This window comes from Herpailurus yagouaroundi, unplaced genomic scaffold (assembly GCF_014898765.1).
Source record: "Herpailurus yagouaroundi ecotype Mexico unplaced genomic scaffold, PumYag 77, whole genome shotgun sequence".
NCBI classification, from domain to species: Eukaryota; Metazoa; Chordata; class Mammalia; order Carnivora; family Felidae; genus Herpailurus; species Herpailurus yagouaroundi.
Window position 1 is genome coordinate 8,649,526 of NW_024412388.1, and position 21,831 is coordinate 8,671,356.

Genomic DNA, 21,831 nt, shown 5'->3' on the forward strand with positions numbered 1-21,831 from the left:
GCTTCTCTTGCTCAGCCTCTCCTAAGGGCTGCCCCTCTGCCTCAACCAGCCACCCTGGGAAGGAAGAGGGTAGGTAACCCACGACTGTGCCTGCCTCTTCTGCCATCAGGCTGCTCTTTGGACACCCACCCCCACCCTTGCTGAGCCAGCGAAGACCAGCAGGCAGGGACGGGGACAGGGACCAGCCTCTGTGCATCCCCTGGTCACTGTCCCTGAGCAGCAGGGCTTGAGGGCTGACTCCAGGGGAGCAGGGCCAGGCAGACAGCTTTGGGAATGGCGAGGGAGTGGGGGGGGGGGGGGGGGGGGGGGGGGGTAGGAGGGAGCAGAGCAGCTGGCAGGAAAAGGTCCCATCTAAAAAAATAAGCCAGGAAGAAATAAATCCTGCTCAGTGGAGCCTTATCTTTGCCCTTGACGGTAACAGGCAGGGTAGCGCTCCATGGCAGGGGTTGGGGGGAGGAAAGGCCGAGGGCTCTACCAAGTAGAAGGGTATAGATGCCTTCAACCTTTAAGAGACACTTTCCCTCTTGAGCTGCCAGAACATAGAAATGGCTCTTTCAAAAAGCAGCCTTGTGGAAAGGTGAAAGCCCGGCTGGCTCGCAGGCAGACGCTGGCAAGAAATGCCCACGCTATCACGTTTCAGGCCAAGGCCTGTCCGGAGGCCTGGGACGCGGCCAGACGGGCAGGTGGGCAGGGCAGTGGTCTGCTCCTCCCGCCCATGAGCACTTAAGTGCCCGGCGGCTAACACCTCGGAGAGGAGGGTGCAGTGCCCTCGCTCTATGTCTCTTCTGCAGCACTGCCCGTGCCCGCTACCCAGGTTCGCTTTGCCATCCCCGTGGGTCCCAAGTGCAAGGTCACCGGCAGCCCCAGGCCGGCTCCCAGGGGCTGCCCTGGTTCGAGGCCTCCGTCGGCAACAACCATCCTCTCTCCTTCTCAGAGAAGATGCTGTTCCACACCCCCCCCCCACGGTCCTCTGCAGGAGGGGGGTGCTTCTCACCAAAGAGCACTAGGCTGAGCCACAAACGCCCCGTTCCGACGTGGGGCGGACTCAGGTCCAGCCGGAGCCAGCAAGCCTCACACCAAGTCTAGCTGCCATCACCGTGTGAGGAGTGGAGGCCAGAGATGAAGGAGAAGAGGGGTCCCCAGGAAAACCAGGACTGGGGAGGAGGGAGGCAGGACACGAGTGGCCTCAGGCCAAGAACATCAGGGCACGGGATCACAGGGTCTCTGTCTCCTGCTCTGGCCCGGGTCTGTTGAGAAGCTCAAATGTGTCTTCTACCACTTGCCACAGGCAGTTGTCCAGCGGAAACTCGTTATCTACCAGGTTGACCAGGAAGTAGTTGTCGTGGATGTACTGGATGATCATGCGGGACGGAGACTCCTCCTCGTACAGCTTGCCCCACTGCTCGATCCACAGGGCAAAGGCTTCATCCTGCACACACGGGCACGTGCGGACACACACACACACACACACACACACAGACACGGGCAAGGTTAACAAGAGCCGCAGGTCAGGGCTCCACGCTCAGCGCCCCAAGGGCCTCCATGCTGCCCAACAGGACATTTCCCGGAACAGAAACGAGGCTCACTGCCAGGGTCACCTCCCATCCCCCAGCCCAGAAATCAACACCTCGAGGCAGAGTCCACCAGCCCTGGGCTGCCACTGCCACTGCCAGCCTAAGGTTTGCAAGGTGGGCAGGGCAGGCCCGCTCCCAGCATCCTTACCTTCCAGAACATGAAGCTGACAGGATCCACCACAGTAGGCTGGATGATTTCTCGCCCAGGGAAGATGCCCCAAGTGACTGCATTGGGCTGCAGCTCAGGGGCATTGGTGATGTTTTCACCCTGATGGGGGGGGGGGGGGGGTGGGGGGGGAGGAGTCAGAACAGACCTGGGCACAGACACCTGCAGACCTTCCAGTGCCTGCGAACCCAGCTCACCCAACCCACCGGGAGTGCGCTCTGTTCCATCCCCTCCACCTGCCCCTCCCAGCTCTGCCACTCTGTGAGAGGCCACAGGCTGCTTCCTTCCTCCTCCCAGCCTCCAAGCTCCACTCCCCCCAAGTCCCATCCCCCACATCCGGTGGCTCCTGCTGGTTTACTCTGCAATCCGTCCCCTCGTGGCTGCCCAGCCGGGCCTGTCTTTGCCACCGGACTACCACAGGGGCCTCTGACTAGTCTTCCTTGGCCCTACCATTCGCACCACCCTCCGCCCTGACTTGCTGACGACAAAACACGGAGCCAAGCGACCGCTGCTGGGAAAAGCTCCTTCCTGTGTTTAGGGGAAAACCCAGCTTCCAAGCCGGACAGTCGATATTTAGCCTGACTCTGAACCCACTCAGCGGCGTCCCCACGGGCTGTGCAGACAATGCCTTCGCACACCCCCTGCCCTTTCCCCGCGATGTCCTTGCCCTTGTCCTCAAAGAGTCCAGCCAGCCACACGGGACCCCTCTAAGCCTTCCCTGACCTCCCAGGTCAGACGTCCCTCCCCTGGGTCCCAGCATCCCATACTGAACTTTATTGTTAAAAGTGCAGCTGCATTTGTAATTACCCACTGACTGGGCCCCCTCACTAGGCTGGGGGCGCTCTGAGCTGAGAGCAGGGGCCTGGCTCTGTGTACGTGTATCCGTTTCCTCCGTGCCTGGCCAGGGCTCGGCGCTCGGTGCTCGCCGAGTGGAGGAGTAAGCGTGGTGCCTTCAGCCCTGGGTGTCTGGGCCTGCTGAGTGCTGTCGACACCCCGGAAGCCGGCCTACCTTCACATCCACGATGTGGTAATTAACCCGGAGCTCATACTTCTTCAGCACCTGCAGAAGCGCCCCCACCGTCTCACGGGAAGTAAAGAACTCCAAGTAGGCCTGCGGGAGAGGGGCGGGCACCGCCACATCAACCCCGGGCCTCGCACGACCCTGCTCCGTGGGCTGCTAAGCACACCACATGCTCCGCGACACCGGGCGCTGGCCCTCTGGGCCGTCCCAGGGAGGCGCCCATGCCCACACGTGTGGCTGGACTTGAGGCACTGGGACTAGCGTGGCCGTGCGGATCGCGTCATGAATCCAGGCAAGGGGGACAGGAGCAGGTATGTGAGGTGTTTCAGTCTGGACAGGTCTGAGGCACACCTGCCCCCCTCTCGCCACGAGGGAAGGTTCCACGGAGAAGCCATCTCAGAAAACGGACGGGAGGCCCAGTCTGACGAGCTGAGACATGGGAGAGAGGCCTGACTCATCCCAGCCTCCCCGCTCCCTTCATGGTAACACTGATGGCAAGGGCTTCTTGAACCCCAGCTGCCTGTCAGGGGTTGAGTGGGGGCACTATTGTCCCCATTTCTCACATGGGGAAACTAGGTTCAGAGACGTTGAGCTACTTGGCCGCACGGAAGGTGCAGCAGACCTGGTACTCAAATCCACGTCTCTGAAATTCCAGAGCCCACGGGCTTTAGTTTATAATGTAATTTTACCTCTAGCACCCCTTTCTAGAGAAAGGTGCCAACTCAGGAGACCAGTAACAGTTCCATTTCGTGAACGCTTCCCGCGTTCTTCCCACGTGCTAAGCATTTCCCATGCGTTGTCACGTTTCCGCCCCAGAACGTGACGGGATCTATCCCCATTTTGCAGAAGAGGCAGTTGAGGCTCAGAGCGGTCACGCGACCCGCCTGCCCAGGTCTGCCTGACATAGAGCATGAGCTCCTATCCGCTCTACCTCTCAGAATAAAGAGACCCCAGAGAGGAAGGCTTCTCTGTCCTCCTCTCTGGGGAACCCCTGGGTGCCGGCCGGGGTGGGGAAGCCCCATGTGTCCCTGCCACACCTTCTGGAAGACATAGCCCCCACTGGGGCCCCAGCCCACAATGGGGTCGGAGGATGGCTTCCCGTTGATGTTGGGCTGGGAGTTGATGGTGAGGATGCCCTGCCGGTTCACTCGAAGCAGCTCCTCCTTCATCAGGCTGGTCTCGGCCGCCAAGGGCTCGTCATTCCAGGGCAGGCAAGTCACCTGGGAGAGAGGGCGGGCCAGGCTGGGGCGGCATCACGCCCGGCAGCCCGGCTTCCTCCCTCTTGCGGGCGCCGCCGGTCACCAGGCACCCCAGGCGGGGACTTCCCAGCTCACCCTTCCCTTTGCTGAGGTGCTGTGTCCAGAGAGAGGTGAGGCTTAGGTAAACGGGGGTCGGCATGAGTCCCAGCCCCGAGGCCTGGCCCACAGGGAGACAGGGCAGGGGACCTAACAGGGCCCCCGCGGCCCTCACCTTATAGCCATTCTGGTTGGGCTCTCCCGAGAGGTAGCAGGCAAAGACTTCAAAGACGCTTTCTTCCCCCGTCAGCTCCTCCCCCCACATCTTCAGCAGCTCCTCCCTCGGGGACTTGCTCGTCAGGTAGAAGAGGTAGTAGTCCTTCAGCTCCCCGAAGGCTGGAGAGGAGGAATTGCCCCTGGCCAGGGAGGCACCCGGAGGGCAAGGCACACTCCTGACCCGGGGCTCCTGATGGAGGGACAGGCGCCCCCACCCACCCGGGGGCATTCTTGCGAATCCTGTCCCTGACTGCTCCCCAAAAAGCATGCAGAGAAGCAGGCAAACTCCCTTCAGCTCCCTCCCAAAAAACAGGACACACTCGCACTTGCTACGGGGTCCCCAGCAGGTGCTCACCAGCGGCCGTTGGGGAACTCATCCCACTCCTGGGTGCGGTAGATGTAACTCTTTGGTCTGGAGGCCCAGAAGATGGGACGCACGTCCTCCTCCCGGCGCTTGGGGTGGGCACTGACGGCCCAGGGCAGGGGACGCCTGGGGGAGAATGGAGACAGAACGAATGAGCAACTGGCCAGAGGACGCAGGAAAGAGGGGCGCACCACTGAGCCGGATGGAGACCTCTGCTCTCACTCTGTGCATGGACTTCGCCCTGAGGCGGAACCCTAAGTGTACCGCTAGCCAGGGGAGACCTCCCTCTGGACGGCTGTGGCGGCCAGCACCACTAGGGCATGCTCATTCTGTGATTACTGACTTCTCCGCCCACCCGACCTTCCTCTGTGGCTCCTAGGCCTGAATTCGGGGCCGCCGGCTTCACCTGGGGTCCTCAATCCACATGCCCAGGCGCTTCAGCACCTCTGTGGTGGCCATCTCGCGGTTGAGGGTGTAGAAGTGAAGGCCCGGCACCAAGCCACTGGTCAGAAGCTCCTGGCACAGGCTCACAGCCTGCTCGATGCCATAGTTGCGGATGGCAGCGTCATTGTCTTTGATTGGCTCGATCACGTCCTTGATCTGCTGCGGTACCTCCAGCTTGGACAGTTTCACAAGCTGCCGAAGGGAGTGGTAGCCCTGCCCGAGACACAGGGGACTCTGGGTGCCATCTCCCAGCCCGTCTCTTCCCCGAAATACTTACTGCCCTCCCCATCCCTGCCAGGCCTCCTGGCCAACTGTCGCGTGGCACAGAGGGACTCCGGGAGGTCAGACCAGACTGTACACGTGCCCTCGCCTTGTCCTGCTTCTTCCACTCCACAGAGCACACCGGCTGCCCACGGCATTCCTGCCCTTGGTCTGAGCCAGCCTTTCTGCCCCTAGTTGTCTTTACTGATAACATAGTGGGCATCAAGGCCAGTGGTTCCCAAGCCACACTGATCATCAGCACGGCCTGTAAAACTTAAGTAACGTGAAAGTTCCCAGGCCCTACCTCAGATCTATTAAATCAGAACCTCTAGGCATGGGATTTGGAAACCTACATTTTGAAAAAGCTTTTCAGATGATTCTGATGACAGCCAAGTTTGGAACACATTGACTTAACCAAGATTTATAATGGCAGTGATAATCCCCTTTAGTGACACTTGTCAGCAGGCCCCTCCAACAGCCCCTGTTGCTGTCTGGGAGGGTGGGAGACGAGGTAATCAAAATGGGGTGGCATTTTCCAAGGACTGGAGCATCTGTCGGAAGGGAAATCCAATGAGCATCAAAGCACTTTACCAGGAACTTGGCATTTCAATTTCACCCCAGGGCCCTGGCCTATGCTGGGACAGCCCTCCTGGGACCCTCACCTGGATAGGAAAGATTCCGGGGAGGATGGGGCAGGTAATGCCTATCTCGCTGCAAGCCTTAACAAAGTGGAAGAATGTGTCAGCCTCAAAGAAAAGCTGGGTGATGATGAAGTCGGCTCCTGCAGATACCTTCTCCTTCAAGTACTTCAGGTCGGCCTCAAAGCTCCCTGCGTCGGGGTGGCCTTTGGGGTAACCTGCCGATAGGGATGACAGTTGGGAGAGGCTGGCTCCCACCTGCTCAAGGTGAATGATGAAGAGACCAGAAAGCTGGGAACCCAGAGTTCTCTGCCTCGGGGGTTCTGGACATCATCCCCTGCAACACTGCAGCACGAACGGGCCGAAACAGTGGGTGGCTGGGCTCGCAGTGATGTGCCTCTCACTCTGGACATGACCCTCGGTGAGAGGCAGCCTATGGCCACCCGCCAAAGAATTGTGGGGGACAGCTCCCTGACCTGCCTCACGTCCCTTGCAACTAGCCAGACAAACCAGGCCTGCACTTTGTGGCCACAGAAAAGAGGAAGTACCACATTCAGCACGGGTCAGGCAGCATCTGGGGTCTGGGCAGTGGACTAATTGAACATCAAAGTTATTCAGGGATCTAAGAGACTGAAAGTTCGAAACCATGCACACAGAGGGAAGCCTTGACTAAAGTGGAGATGTTCCACCTGAAGGAAAGAATGGACGGAATTCCGTAACTACCACCGAAAGCCCAATGGTCTGTCATATGGGGAGAAGGGATTCACCTGCATCAAGTTCCTTATCAGTCATAGTCTGTCGCTTCTGATGACAGAGCCAGGATCGGTCCCAGCGAGCAGCCCCACCAGGTACCAAGCTCCTGGAGGGTGAAGCACTGGGGCTGCCGGGGAGGCTGAGGATGGGATTCGGGAGGTGGGACCACATGTCACCTAGGCTCCTCCCTAACTCTGGAAACTGATTGCTTCCCTGAGCGGCCCTGCCTGCAAAGGATGACGGTAGGCCTTGATGAAGCTACAGCGGAGAGGGGCAGAGGGAGAGGGAGAGGAGGAGACAGAGAGAGACAGAGACAGACAGAGAGAGGGAGACAGAGACAGAGAGAACCTCAAGCATGCTCAGCGCAGAGCATGACACGGGGCTCAATCCCACGACCCCTGGGATCATGACCTGAGCCAAAACCAAGAGTCGGATGCTCAACAGACAGAGCTACCCAGGTGCCCCCATTTGCAACTTTTTATTACAGAAGTTTGAAAACTTACTACTCCCAAGTAATGAAAACAGTATAATGAACTCCCAGATCTCTAACAGGGATCAAGCCAGAGGAAAGGAATACAAATATCATCGGGGACCGTCCAGTGAAAAGATGTCCACAGAAGAATGCCCTGCCCGTGGGTGCACAGCTTCTGGAAGCAGAATCTGGTTAGAAACTGCATGCATACTCCTGACTCTGGTCTTCTTATATTTTTATTAAAAAAAAATTTTTTTTTTTTTTTTGCTTCTCCTCTGTCTTCTTGATGATGAGCCCCAGGTATCACCAAAGTTAAATTATGTCCTGGTGAGGGGTGCTTGGGTGGCTTGGTCGGTTAAGTGTCCGACTCTTGATTTCGGCTCGGGTTGTGATCTTAAGGCTTCTGAGCTAGACCCTGGTGTCAGTCTCTGCACTGACAGTCCGGAGCCTGCTTGAGATTCTTTCTCTCTCTCCCTCTCTGCCCCTCCCCTGCTCATGCTCTCTCTCTGTCTCTCAAAAATAAATTAAAAAAAATTTTTAAAAATATATGTTAAATCTTTAAAAAAAAAAAAAAATGAAGCTATCGGGAGTGCTGGCTTCCTCAGCCTCAGCCCTGGGCAGGACCCTGAGCCAGGCTGCAGAGAGCGAGCCTGCTTTGCTGTGATAAAGGCAGTTTTGTTCTGAAGAAACTGCAAGTCAAAAAGGAAGATAAAAACTCTTGTTTCAAGGGGTGAAACATGGGAGGGACTGAGCACCACAATTTCACTTTCAATAACAAGCTATTCTTCCAGCAGGAATTTCAAAAACAAGGAGATTTTCGCAGCTGAGACTAGAGCTATAAATCATCAGTATCAGCAAACACAGCACATACTTACATTTAGATTTTGCTCCATTTACTGTATTTTCTGTCACAGCCCCAATCTGCTGTTTTCCAACCCTAGGATCAGCCTTCTCGCCCACTTTATGACAGGCGAAGCACCAGACCCCTCGGCACCTGCAAGCTCACAGCTCAGCCAGTCTCCATGCACGTAATGCCTACTGCACATGTGCATGTTCCTCAATTAACTGACCCAAGGGTGGCCAGTGTGGGCAGCTAACACTTGAACAGGTGGCAATGCCCGCCATGTGCCTAACTCCTCATCAGGGCCTCCTACACTCACCTAAACACGCCTGTTGACTGTGAAAAGTGGATACGTACATGGGGGCCTGGGACTAAACCCAAAGCCATAGGCAACAACTAGCTACCTTGAAGCCACGTGGCTTATTTTTTAAAAATCACGTCACTTTGACATGCTACTTCCAGAATGTGGCTATGTTTGTTTTAATATAAAAATGAGGGGCGCCTGGGTGGCGCAGTCGGTTAAGCGTCCGACTTCAGCCAGGTCACGATCTCGCGGTCCGTGAGTTCGAGCCCCGCGTCGGGCTCTGGGCTGATGGCTCAGAGCCTGGAGCCTGTTTCCGATTCTGTGTCTCCCTCTCTCTCTCTGCCCCTCCCCTGTTCATGCTCTGTCTCTCTCTGTCCCAAAAATAAATAAACGTTGAAAAAAAAATTAAAAAAAAAATAAAAATAAAAAAAATAAAAATGATATGATTTTCCCAAAAAATGTTTCAGAAAAGTTGTCACGCTAAATGATGTGTCAAAGCAATCCCTGGACTTCTTGTATCCCTGGCACATCTGCTTCACCATACCCAAGCCCTGGTTTGAGAAGCTGAGGCCCAATCCCAGTAAGCGGGGGTAAGAGGGAAGGCCATTTCCAGCAAGTGAACCTTGCCTCTTGGCTGTAGCCCACAGAACGGACGCTGAGCTGAGCCAGTGCTCTCTCCTGAGAATTCAGAACCGATACTGAGACCTGCCGGTCAGTCCGGACTGTTGGCTGGACGTGATCATGTACACTTAGCAGCTGGCAGCTGGTCAGTGTGTGTAAAAGCAGACCTGTCCGATCTATCGGAAGCATGGAGCAAATGTGCGGTGGGAGGCAGAGAGGGGGTCGGGATGGGGGGGGGGAACCCTGTGGCTCCAGACAGAATGAGGGAGGCCTTGGTTTCTGACTGCTTTCTGAGCTGGGGCCTAGTGAGGTCAGATGCCATTTCCTGACTGGGGTTCTGAGATTCCTTGCCCCCCCCCCACCATCTTAATAAATATTCTTTTTGTTTAAGGAAGCAGAATAGGGCTAGGAAGCAAGGTAAGAGTGCAAAAAGGCAGAGGAGTAAAAATTCAAAGGGTGGGGCAAGACAGTGAGAGCAAGGGCATTGTGTGATGCAGCCCTGAGCCTCCCTCACCTGGCACAGGCTCCGGCCCACGGCGCCCTGGGATATCGGGTCCTGAACTGAGTGCTGGTGGGCATTCTGTGCCCCCTGGGCGTGTCATTCCTTCCCTCCCCTGTCCCCAAGCACTGGGAAGGCCCAGCCGCTCACCTGCCACACAGACGTCAAAGTAGTCTCCAAACTCGCTTCGGATGTGCCTCACCAAGTCTGCAGCATAGCTGAAGCCTCCTTCCTCCTCTTCCCACTGGTCACCCACGGGGTCTGCAGGGGTGGCGGAGGTCACAGTCACTGGGTGTCACCCACCCTCCAGACAGCCTTTTTGTTCCTTCTCCCCACCCCCCGCCTGGGTTGTCAGCTCCTCAGAGGTAGAGCCTTGATTTCCTCCAGGGTGCGTGTCCCTTCCTCCCAGAGTGGCACTTGGCAAATGGTGGCCAGGAAGACCGTGGCCATCCTGCCAAACGCTTACCGAGCACCGACTCTGCGGGCAGTGCGCCGGCAGGGCTAACCAGGGGGCAGCTGCGCCTCCTCAGTTAGCCTGGGGCGTCAGAGACCCCTTCCCTACCCAAATCTGGCTGTGTTCAGGCACCCTCACCCAACCCTACTGCTTACTCTCCCGCCCTCTTGGACCTCTTGCCTCCTGGAAGAATGTCTACTCAAGTGAGTTCTTGTGGAGGGCACGAGGCCACAGAATCCCACCCGTCCGGCTCCTCCTTCTCACACTTGGGTGGGACAACAGGTACTAGAGGCACCAGCGAAGGTCTCACCCCTGGGATTAATGCCTGAACCACACCCTTTGATTGGGCCCAGGGCTGGGAACAGCCAGCGGGCTGTGTGCCCGCTGTGTGCAGCCAGGGCAGAGGGTTATCAGGCGCTGGCTGCATTCCTGCCCAAACTATGCTGGGGTCAGGAGGTCAAGAAGCGGCTCCATGTGTGTGGTACCCGCAGTGCCCACGGACACTACTGGCAGGGAGGGGACTGAGCGCGCTCAGTGTGGGACCCAGAGAAAAGTAAAGGACCGCTCCAGGGACAGAAGAGGCCTTCGAGGAAGTGAGATCCCAGATAGCAGAGTGCGGGCTCCACACCTCCCCTCAACGCCAAGATGTTCTTCAGGCCCAGCCGCTTGGCCTTGTGCAGATAGCCCGTGATCTGTTCCCGGCTCTGACAGCAGCAGGTCATGTGCAGGATGGTCTCCAGGCCACAGTAGTTCACGGCAGTGCTGGCGATCACCATGGAGGAGGTCTCCTTGTCTGAGCCGGGATCCCCTGCCGGGTGCCAGGTCACATCTATGAAGAGGGGGCCACCTGCCCCCATCCGATCAAACCTGTATGGAATTTCTTTCTGAAGAGGGGCTCCTGAGAGCACACTACCCTTCACCACCTTCCCTCGGGGCCCAGGGGTTAGGGAACCATCACACCCAAGTGGTAATCGGGCCACCTCCATTCGTCTCCTGCTGGCTTTGCTGCTTATTAGCTGTGTGATCTCGGGAAAATTACTTGATCTGTCTGAGCCCCAGTTTCTTCACTGCAAAAACGTGTGAAGAACGGTACCTACTTCGTGATAACACTACGGAAGTACTACCATAGACAGTTCCACAGCTCTTAGAAAAGTGCTTGGTATACACCGAGCACTCAGGCAGTGTGAGCTTCGACGATGATGATGACTGTAGAGATAACTGATGAGCAACAGCAAAACCCTTTCGTGTGAGAGCAGTACATCAGCCTTTTCAAAGCGTTTGCACGCTCATTATCTCGGGTGAGCTAAGACACTTCGATGGTCAGAGGTTTGGGGAACTCTCAGAGTGGCAAACAGAGGCTCACTCTAGGAACGGGGAGAAAAGAGGGTCGGCAGACACAGGTTTCTTTCATGCTGCCTCCCGGCTGCGGTGCAGCAGCCAGCGGCCTTATGGAACAAGGCCACGGTTCCCGAAGAGCCACAGGTGTGCACGTGTGCACGAGCTGTAACAGGGTATTTAAACATCCTTGTGCCTTTAAACCTCAAAACCGTGAGAGCGACACATGGAAGATACAAATGGTAAAAAGCAGACACTTTCTTTCTTAAAAAAGGAACTGCAATTCATAACGTGCTAACGTAACTCATTTCGCGTTTCTAGATTTCAAGAGGCCTACGTCAAATTCCTAACTTGTGGAAAATGTTCTCCAAGCCGCTGCTTTATGACTTCCTAAACTGTATTTGTGCACCAGGCCCAAGTTCCGCCAAAGAATGCGGTCTGAGAGAATGAACATTTTTAACCCGTTGCGTGCAGTGTGTGACTCTAAAAATTCCAAGTTGCTTGCAGGGACTTTTATTGACAGCCGAGAAGCTGCCGCTCAGATTATCTCCCCCCCCCCCCCCCCCCCGCTCTTTTCCACCCCCTCTGGCGGCCTTCTTCTGCCGGGTGAAAGTGTGGCCCTGCCCCCAGGCTGCCGGTTTCCCTCCCCCACCCCTCTCATTCGGCCCCTATTTCCTAAGGACATCAGCGCACCTCGAGATGAGATTGACGGCTCCCTGAGCGGTCCGAGGAGGGAAGAATTCTAGGGAGAACCACTTGTCACCAGATTCCATCCTCCGCCTCATCTTCTCCCTGAGTCTGTCGTGGCGCTCGGGGTCCAGCCCCGGCGTGGAACATCTCGAACTATCCTTGGAGCTCTCGCTGCCACTGCTGCTGCCCTCCGAGCGGGACAAGGGGCCACCATCCCCTCTGGGTTCGTTCACCATGGCCGGGTTCCTGCTGCACGGGGTGGAGGGCAGGAGCGTCAGAGGGCAGGCAGCCAGGACCCAGAGTGGCAGGGTCAAGTGAGAGATGCTGCATTTCCACGCGGGAAGAAGGCTGGTGAGGGTAAGGGTGACGGTGCCCCCACCCAAGGGCTGCACACACCACAGCTATGACTGTCTACACTGCTTCACTCAAAGCTTTGCCCTCCACAGCTGCCTGGCTCTAAATAAACCAGCCCCCACCCAGCACAGAAACACGCTCTTTCAGCCCGTGGATCCTCGGTGACAGCTACCTGATGGAGGGTGGCACTGAGAACCTCCCGCTGCTGGCCTCCAAAGCCCACATTCGTAGGGAGGGGCAGCGGGGCCTGGCTAGGAGGACCTTGGGTGTTGGATGGTCCATCTCCGCCAGCTCAGACCCAGAGTGGGTGGGGACGAAACAGGAGGAACCTTCCCCCAGCCAGTGTGTTTGTCTGGGCGGAGGGAGGTGTGACAAGGGAAGAGCCCAGAGCTAGAGCTGGGGCCCTGCGCAAGGGGGCGGGGGCAAGGCTTCTAGGCGAGAGAGAAAGGGCTGGGGCTCTAGCAGCAGAAGCTGGAAGGAGGGGGATGTTGACTGGAGGCTGCAGGGGTTGGTGGATATGAGACCAACAGACGTTCAGGGTCACTGGATCACTCTCCCAAGAAGGCAGAGCTCAGCCTGGCCCTGCCTGGAATATCTCCTGTTACTTGGAACGGTTTGTGTGCTTGCAGGATGGAAGGGTGCAGGCATGACAAGGCAGCCAGATTTCTCCTGAGTTCACGCTTCTCCAAAAAAAGACGCGTCATGGCTTAGAACTTGACATTGAGTAGGTTCCACAACGAAACAGACCCAAATTCAGTAAGGGCATGAATTTATGTTCAACTCAGAAGAAAAGCTGTCCCGTCTGTGCCTGCCTTCCAGACTGTCCTCCTTACGCACACCACTGAAGTCAGTTAAAGTAATTATAGTGACTGCACGGCAACCACATAGGAAGCCCTGGACCTTGGCAACCACAGGCAGGCCAACAGAGGGCACGGCGTCATTGGCCGGTTTGGTGGGGAAAATAAGACAAATTCTTAAAAACAAAACAGAACGCTACTCTTGCACAGCAACGTGCAAACACACACTTTTTAGCGAAAATCCAATGTGTGGTGACTTGGGGTCATCAGAGGAACAACCAGGCCAAGTTCATTCCTTTCAGGGATCATCCACTGCCAAGCCAGTGTTCTTAACTATTTGGGGGCTCTAGACTCCTGAGAAATTGATGAAATCCACTGCTCCTCTCCCCTGAAACACACACAAGTGCACATAACACAAGTTTGCACGTCCAAAGTCAAGGAGTCAGGACCAGAGTAAAAACACTCATACCGATGATTTTTCTCCCTAGGGATGCCCATTTTGATCCTAAAACTTGAGGTTCTCGGCAGGAATGGCCAACGTGAGTGAAGAAGGGAAGAATGTCAAGATGGGCCTAGCTGGCCTTCCTCCTGAACTCAAGAGAGTGGCTCATTAACTGTCTGCTGGAACAAAACCAGGAGAGGGGGCAGGAAGCAGAACCACCCACGAACTACCCGCTCTTTCATTTCTTTAATAAAGACTTGCAGCATTCCTAGAACGTGCCAGGCATGTGCCTTCTTTCAACCTTCTACCTCCCAGCACTACTTACCCATTTTAAGCTGGACTCCCATAGCACCCAACACAGGGCTGTAATTGTGGCTTCACGGTTTTGTCTCCTCTCCTACCCCCCCCCCCCCCCCCAGTGCCCTGAGACGAGAGCCCAATATCCTGCCTATGGCATCCCCACGATGATAAAAGCCAGCACTCAGCGCCAACAGGTCAGGCGCCGTCACTCTCTTCTCAAAATAACCCTCTGCCATTTACCGGCCACTCGCTTAATCTGTGCCAAGCACTGCGCAGTGCGCGAATGCAAAACCCATCGCTCCCAGAAGGGCCAGGGGTGGACACCCGTGCGCAGCCCGACGCAGTGGGCACCGCAGACGGCAGTGCCAGCGGCCCACAGGTGCTCAGCTGGGAGGCAGGTTTAAAAGGCTGGAGCCGGAAAAACGCCACCGGCACCCGGGTGGCTTCCAAAACCGCGAATGGAGTCACCGGGTCACTGGGTCATGGTCGGGGCGGGGACGCGGACCCAGACCCGGTCCCGAGGGTCTGGGTCACCACCCCCCGTCTCAGGGCCGCCTCTTCCCCGGGGTCCCTCCGTCCAGGTCGGGGACTGCAAGGGAGTCTTCGTTTCAGGGTTGGAAGTCACTGAGGTTCGCAGCCATTGGAAGTGACAGAGGTCCCCCGGGGGGCGTGCGCCGAAGAGCTGGAGCCCACCGCCTCGAGGGCCGGGCCGGGCGGGCCTCCCTCGCTCCCCGCCCCTCGGTGGGTGGTCCCCACTTCCCGGATATCCCTCCCTGGCGACCCCACGCCTCGCTTCCACTCACCCTCCCTTGGCGGGTGACTCAGAGCCCTCGCACCCGCCGCAGCTGCGTGACCACTGTGTGAGCGCCGGAGGACGGGCGGGGCGCGCGGGGGGCGGGGCGCGGCGCAGGTGTCAGGTTGCAGTGCAGAGGGAGGCGGGACGAGAGGGCGGAAAACATCCGTGCGGGAGACCGGAAGCTCCATCCCCAATATGGCCGCGCCCAGAGGTCTCTTTGGAAGTGGTCCCTCCACCGTCATGTGACGCGGGCCCTCGCCCCACCCGTCTGCAGCCACTCCCTGTCTCGGTCCCAAGCTCGAGAGGGCCACGTGACACTGTCGGGGCCAGTCACGTGAGGCGCGGATTCTGGGTGGGAGGGGGTCGGTGGAGGGTTCCGGAGTGGCAGTGAAGGAGGGAGATGGCGGGGTGCAGGGGGTCCCTGTGCTGCTGCTGCAGGTGGTGCTGCTGCTGCGGTGAGCGTGAGACCCGCACCCCCGAGGAGCTGGTAAGGAGCAGGCGGAGCCCGCCTGGGGAGGGGGCGGTTGCCAAGGGATGGCGAGAGGCGTTGCCGGGGGGTGGGGCCGAGCCGCGCTGGGGCCTCAGGTGGCAGCGGGTGGGGTCTGGGGACTGCATCCTAAGCTCTCGAAGCATCTGCCGGGCTTCACGTGCCCAAGTCTGGGGTCTTTTCTCATAATCCCTCCCTGGAATCTGAGGGAATATCCAGGCCCGCTCCAGTTAATCCCCTCCGTGTTTTCTTTTATTTCCATGTGAACAGAGTTTTGAATGAAACCAGCGTTTTCAGAATGAGCCCCTTCCCTGGACTTTGTGCTTATCATGCAGCTGGCTTAGTTTCCCCAGCCCTTTCTCACCGTATCCCTCACCTTTTCTGGGTCATTGATAATCCAGCTTCCCTCTGCAAAGCACCCTGGGAAGACTTGAGTTGCTGTGTCCCAGAGTTGACAGGTCCCTTCTGTTTTCAGATTCACCACATTGTCAGATGGAACCTGATTTTCCCCCCCTTTAGCTGGCAAGGGACATCTTTGAGGTGTCCTGAAATCGTTATTTGAAGAACACATCAGTAGAAACAAAGAGCTCAGCTGGATGACCGTAGATTGCCACCCACAACACCCCCTATCCCAAAAGTGGTGTTTTGTTTTTTTTTTGAGGTCTTGTTCCCATTTGATAATAGTTCGAGACGATGTGGAAATTAGCAACAAATTTCCATAAATACTTCTGTCTCTTTTTACTTTTAACCGTTAAAAGAGTCTTGCTTTTATGGATCTGTTTTTCTAGACCATCCTTGGAGAAACACAGGAGGAGGAGGATGAGATCCTTCCAAGGAAAGACTATGAGGTGAGATTCTTAGATGCTGTCTTGGGTAACAAAAGCAGTGAGTGACCTGGTCACTTCCGACCGAAACATTAGGATTTCAGTGAGAGATGCTCTTTGTCTCTCCCAGGGAGTGAATGGGTAAGAAGAGGTCATGTGTCTCTCTCTCGAGAAACGAGCTGTTTAACAAGCCCTTTTCTCACCATGACCCCAAAACAGGGTCTGGGTATGTCTCCGTGCATTCACAGGTCTATGGTACCTTAACCTGGATAGAATATGTTTGCTGTTAAACTATTTGCTCTTATAGCTAGAGACCCAGAGTCAAAGCCACTGATAGTGGGTGTTCATGACAGGTGTGGGACAGGAGTGTGTGCTTCTCTTCTGAGAGAACTTCGTTTTCAGATAGATGATTGTTTCCTGCCCAAGGAACTTTTTTCTGAAGTGCTCTTAATTATAGTCCTTGTTTCAACTATGGGATTTTTAGTGTGTGTGTGTGTGTGTGTGTGTGTGTGTGTGTGTGTGTGTGTGTTTAGTAAGGCCAGTGCTGCTGGAGTAAAACCAAACAAATACACCTCTTTATCATTTAATCCGTTTACGATAATGTGTCTGTGATTTTTGAAATAACAAAAACAAGCCTTGGTTGTGATGGAGAATTCTTAAACTGTTTATGAAAAGAAGCTAGAGAAAAACCCATAACCCTGTTCATTAAAAGATGACCATTAACCTGACTGAATGTCCTTTTCCATGTTCCCATTCCTGCTTTTTTTAAGTTACAAGTGTGATTTTTACTACATGTACTATTTTAACATGTTTTTCCCCAACTTGAAAACAACTTTCGTATTGCTAAGTACTTTCCTACAGTATCTTTTTAAATAGACAAATATTTTTTATTATGCCACAATTATTTAATTTGATTTTTTCATAGGATGAACTATATAGTCTTGACTATCCTTTCTTGTTCATTTTTAATCGCTTCCTTAAGCAATTCTAAGAAGTGTAATTAATCATGTACGTATAACGCTTTTTTAAAAATGTCACATGGGGCGCCTGGGTGGCTCAGTCGGTTAACTGTCCGGCTTCGGCTCAGGTCATGATCTCACGATTTGTGAGTTCGAGCCCTGAGTCAGGCTCTGTGCTGACAGCTCAGAGCCTGGAGTCTGCTTCAGATTCTGTGTCTCCCTTGCTCTCTGCCCCTCCCCCACTCATGCTCTGTCTCTCTCTCTCTCTCTCAAAAATAAATAAACATTAAAAAAAATTTTTTTTTAAATGTCACATAGACTAAAAGTTCAATATTTTAGGGCACTAACAGACTAGTTTTCTTTTTAACATTTTATCTTTTGCTGTAGAATTTAGTACAGCTAATAGGATTTATTAGTATAACATGGAATTTCAAAAAACCTTTCATTATAGAGAATTTCAAACAGAGAAAAATGGACAGGATAGTATATTGAAATCCCTTGTACTCATCATACAGTTTCAGCATTCAACTCCTGCCCAACCTTGTTTCATCTGGCTCCCATCTCTTCCCCTTCCCTTATTATTTTGGAGAAAATTCTACCCATCACGTTATTTCACCCGTAAATAATTCAACATGCATCTGTAGAGGATAAGGTTTTTTTTTTTTTTTAAATGTTTATTTATTTTTGAGAGAGAGGGAGAGAGGTGCAGAGTATGAGCGGGGAGGAGCAGAGAGAAAGGGAGACACAGAACCTGAAGCAGGCTCCAGGCTCCAAGCTGTCAGCACAGAGCCCAACACGGGGTTCAGACTAACAAACTGTGAGAACATGACCTGAGCCAAAGTAGGACATTTAACCTACTGAGCCACTCAGGCGCCCCAGGGAATTTTTTTTAGCAAAACAGGATACCATGTTCATACCTAAGAATTTAACAATAATGCCTTGATATTAAGTGTCCAGTGTTCAAATTTCTCAGTTGTCTGATAAATGTCATATAATTTTTTAATAGTTTGTTTGAACCCAGTTCCAAATGAGGTCCTCACATTGCATTTGTTTGATTATCTTTTAAGGTTTTTTTTAAACTTTTTTTTTTTTAAGTAATCTCTACTCCCAGTGTGGGGCTCAAACTTGCAACCCCAAGGTCAAGAGTCACAAGCCCACCAGGTGCCCTCCTTCTAAATTTTTTTTAATCTGTAGGTCTCTCCTTCATCTTTTTCTTCCCTTGCAGTTGACAGAATAATTTTAGGACTCTGGCATTTGCCAGTTGCGCACCGTGGTATATGCTACACTGACGGGAATGCTTTTCATGAATCAAAATAAAAAAGCACAGTATCTACTGTGCACACATCTACTGATGTGTTTTCCCATATTTCTAAAATATTTGTGTCCGTGCACACTGTTGAGAGGTTTGCAACAATTAGTATAAGAAGCCCCATAGTGTGCTGTCACCTTACATTCCCTCACTGAGCCCATTGATGTTACCCCGAATGTGTGACCATGACTGGAACTTTCTGGCAGCTTTCATCTACCCCCCTGGAACTCACCATGGTTTCTCTGCTCCATTGATCCTGCTATTCCCCAGCCTCCTTCTCTCCTTTTACTAAATTGCACTTACGTTTGTAATGCATTTACTTTCACCTGGTATGCATATTTATGTAAATGTTACGGGTTAATGTTCTTTCATGTGAGTCATTAATATTTCTCAATTAACTATCTTCAAGGATGAGCTTCTTGAGAACATTTGCCTTGCATAAGAGCAAATTTAGCTGGACGCTTAATCAGAAAAGTCTGCTCAGATTTTATTAGGGATCAACTAGAAAACCCTCCTTTTGAAATTCTAAAATGTGCTCCTTCTCATTCCTGCCTCACTAAGAGTTCATTGCACCTACTTGACTAATTTCTTTGTAAGTTGGGGGTCTTACAAGATGTTAGGATTGCTGTTTTGACATCCTGTCTCGTGAAGGATGGTTCATCTGTGGGATGAGTCTGTTAACAGACAGTGATGTTTCATGCTGGTCACAGACCCTCTATTGCTGTTCCGAATTAGGGAAAGGCACCCCTCAGAGCAGAGGATTTAGAATAAAAGGCCTCTCCCTTTGGGCCACAGCAGCTCCTCTAGCTCAAGACCCATTGAAAGTGCTTCTTGTTGGTGGAACGTGGGCTGCCTTTCAGCCCTCTTCCCCCGCTCCCCCCACCGTGGCTGTATACCATTTTGCTCATAACCTTGGGCAGCAGGACACCTATACATATTTTATTTAAAAAAAAAAAAAAAAAAAAAGTTGAGGCGCCTGGGTGGCTTAGTCAGTTAAGCATCCGACTTCAGCTCAGGCCATGATCTCATGGTTCGTGAGTTCGAGCCCCACATCGGGCTCTCTGCTGTCAGCACAGAGCCCGCTTCAGATCCTCTGTCCCCCTCTCTCTATGCCCTCCCCTGTTCACGTGCACACGTGTACACTCTCTCTCTCTCTCTCTCTCTCTCTCTCTCAAAAATGTAAACATTAACATTTATTTTAAGTTGTTAGCCCCCCACCCCCGACCCAAGAGCAGAATACAGCAGAAATAAAAGGAAGTTCGTTGTCACAAAAGGGAAGTAAACGATATCTCGTTTTAATGAATAAATTATCTAGTCCATTGGTACATACTTAACAAAGTGTCAAACTCAATCTTAAAAAAAGAAAAGATCGATGTCCTGGTGTTAGAATTGTTTTCAAAATGTCCCTTTTAACAGTTTTATTGAACTTATAACTCACAGTCTATACAGTTTATCCATCTAAAGTATATGATGGAGTGGTTTTTGTAGTATATTCACCGAATTGTGCCACCATCACCAAATCACTTTTAGAACATTTTCGTCACCCCAACAGGGAACCCTGTACCCATTATTGGTCACTGCTCACTCCCCTTGACCTTGACCCTAACCCTAAACAACCACTAGTCTACTTTCTGTCTCTAGAGATTTACCTGTTCTGGACATCTTAAAAACCTCTTAAATGTTTATGAAGCCGTAGCATTATTAAACAAACCATCAAGCATATAACGGGCTGGCAATTTCTCTATGTGTTTGGTATGAAGGACATTCGTATTTTTCAACATTTTTTCCCTGTTTGTTCCTGGAATGTGATATCACCTTAACGTTTTTTTTTTTTTAATGTACATATATATTTATATGTATGTATATAAAACACATATAAATATGTATGTATTATGCGCACATACTCTGTATCCCACCCCTTGCACAGTAAAAAAATCTACATATAACTTTTTGACTCTCCAAAACTTTCTACTAATAGTCTACTGTTGGCCTTACTGATAACATAAAGTCAGTTAACGCATAATTTGTATGTAACGTGTATCATATGCTGTATTCTTAGAATAGAGTAAGTTAGAGAAAAGAAAACATTAAGAAAAAAGAGAAAATACATTTACAGTACTGTACTGTATTTTTTGAAAAAAATCCGTGTACAAGTGTACTTGCTTAGTGCAAATCAGTGTTACATGGTCAACTGTATTACACGTATAGTATGTTATACATATGTAATCACTAAATACATATCCTCATCATTCACAGATGAGTCCATTTCCTGGCAGAAGTATTTTTTACCGACTGCAGAATTCTGTTTCGTAATCAGAAAAAAAAAGTCTTTTTTAAATATAAAAAGTACATGTGAGAATTTCAAACAACACCCAGATGTGAACAGCCACCTCAGAGATATGCATGGTTAACAGTTTTCCCAGGGGTGCTTGGGTGGCTCAGTCGGTTAAGCAGCCAGCTTGATTTCAGCTTAGGTCATGATCTCACAGTTCATGCGTTCAAGCCCCACATCAGGCTCTGTGCTGACAGTGTGGAGTTTGCTTGGGAGTCTGTCTGTCTCCCTCTCTCTCTACCCCTTTCTGCCTCTCTCTCTCTCTCTCAAAAAATAAATAAGCTTTAAAAAAATTTTTTTTAAAGTTTTCCCAGATGTCTGGTATTATCTGCTGACATTCAAATAATCTTAATTTTGTGTCATCAAAACAGGATCATATTATATATTTCATTCTGCATCTGGCTCTGTTTGTGTACTTTGCATTTTCTTTTACTTAATAATTTCTATACGTTTTCCACATCCGTCTGTGGAGACCTATCATAATTATGGTTATATAGTCTTCCATATTTGGATGTTTGATCATCGATTTACTAAGTTGCCTGTCGATGCCCCAGGACTCTTTTAAAAAAGGGATTTGGACTTTGGGGATACATATGGATGGAATAAATTGTCACGTGTCACACCTGTGTTTGGCTGACTGCTGACTCTTGCGTGGGAGTGTGGCTACCGGGCCAGCGTCCAGCTTGTTCGCCAGCCTATGTGTAGGTAGCAACAGGTTTAGGAAGGAGAGAACACACAACACATCATTTCCTTTGTTGCCAGACTGCTGCTTCTCTTACAAAACATAGAAGAAATAAAATTAGTTCCTTTGAGTTGTTTCTCAAGATGTCTCTGGCACACACACAGATTTGTTGCAGAATAGCCGTGTTGCAGAATAGCTCAGTTTAAGGAACACTGCTGTCGATGCAGTTTTAGAAGCTGTGCTGAATCTGTGCCTCTTCCCAGCATAAACTGAAAGTTGCTTTTTAAAATACCTTCCACGTTGGTTCGTCTCGTGACTAACCTCTTTCTCATGGAAGCTGACTACTGAAGAGACTTGTAATTAACTGATTCTCTAAATGAATTTGGTTCTGGTTAGTTGATGTAGTGGGATAAGTTGGGTAACACTGATAGCCAGAGGTCTTTTCATGTTTCGCAGAAGCAGGATGTTTAAAGGTAGGTAATCGAACGCTTTTCCCGCAGCAGGAGTCTGTAGCTGTGCTGCTGGAACGTTCGTGCACGTCCAGCACCAATTCTGATGTGACAGATCAAAGGTCTGAGATGCTGCACTTCTAACCAGCTCG

At 52.2% G+C, this 21,831-nt stretch overlaps 2 protein-coding genes and 1 long non-coding RNA gene across 15 annotated transcripts in view; 2 read left to right on the forward strand and 1 right to left on the reverse strand.

Annotated features, from left to right (window-relative positions):
* Window positions 1-374: 374 nt before the first annotated feature.
* Window positions 375-14,760, reverse strand: MTHFR (methylenetetrahydrofolate reductase). Of its 10 annotated transcripts, none has more exons than XM_040461512.1 (12): window positions 14,166-14,567; window positions 11,952-12,197; window positions 10,552-10,790; window positions 9,620-9,730; window positions 6,004-6,197; window positions 5,043-5,293; window positions 4,628-4,762; window positions 4,232-4,412; window positions 3,799-3,981; window positions 2,750-2,851; window positions 1,723-1,842; window positions 375-1,429 (listed from the first exon to the last, which is right to left on the reverse strand). In XM_040461512.1, exons 2-12 carry the CDS (start codon window positions 12,182-12,184, stop codon window positions 1,214-1,216), a joined length of 1,965 nt encoding a protein of 654 aa, XP_040317446.1. In that variant the 5' UTR covers window positions 12,185-12,197; window positions 14,166-14,567; the 3' UTR covers window positions 375-1,213. The 10 variants fall into 10 exon arrangements, with proteins under 10 accessions (XP_040317446.1, XP_040317428.1, XP_040317413.1 ...); XM_040461494.1 differs by having other exon boundaries at window positions 13,867-14,567; XM_040461479.1 differs by having other exon boundaries at window positions 11,952-12,272; window positions 13,867-14,567.
* On the forward strand, window positions 12,068-13,815 carry LOC121021261 (uncharacterized). Of its 2 annotated transcripts, none has more exons than XR_005786481.1 (2): window positions 12,068-12,171; window positions 13,588-13,815. It is a non-coding gene; the product is annotated as an uncharacterized LOC121021261 (long non-coding RNA). The 2 variants fall into 2 exon arrangements; XR_005786479.1 differs by lacking the exon at window positions 12,068-12,171 and adding an exon at window positions 12,197-12,305.
* Window positions 14,761-14,946: 186 nt separating the features above from the next.
* CLCN6 (chloride voltage-gated channel 6) overlaps window positions 14,947-21,831 on the forward strand; it is a 32,407-nt gene continuing 25,522 nt past the window's right edge. The window contains exons 1-2 of one of the 3 annotated variants that reach the window (XR_005786450.1): window positions 14,947-15,124; window positions 15,913-15,972. Coding sequence is in view for 1 of the 3 variants with exons in the window: in XM_040461442.1 (XP_040317376.1) it covers window positions 15,038-15,124; window positions 15,913-15,972 (147 nt within the window). In the remaining 2 variants the exon portion in view is untranslated. The remainder of the gene's footprint in view (window positions 15,125-15,912; window positions 15,973-21,831) is intronic. The other 2 variants (XR_005786444.1, XM_040461442.1) reach the window with 2 other exon arrangements.

Coding starts and splice junctions, on each gene's coding strand:
- MTHFR (XM_040461457.1), bottom strand. CDS start 12,584: ATGGACCATCCAACACCCAAGGTCCTCCTAGCCAGGCCCCGCTGCCCC. Junction 9,731..10,551: donor CATCTTGGCGTTGAGGGGAG/GTGTGGAGCCCG, acceptor CCACCCCTGCAG/ACCCCGTGGGTGACCAGTGG. Junction 2,852..3,798: donor GGGGCTATGTCTTCCAGAAG/GTGTGGCAGGGA, acceptor CCTCTCCCGCAG/GCCTACTTGGAGTTCTTTAC.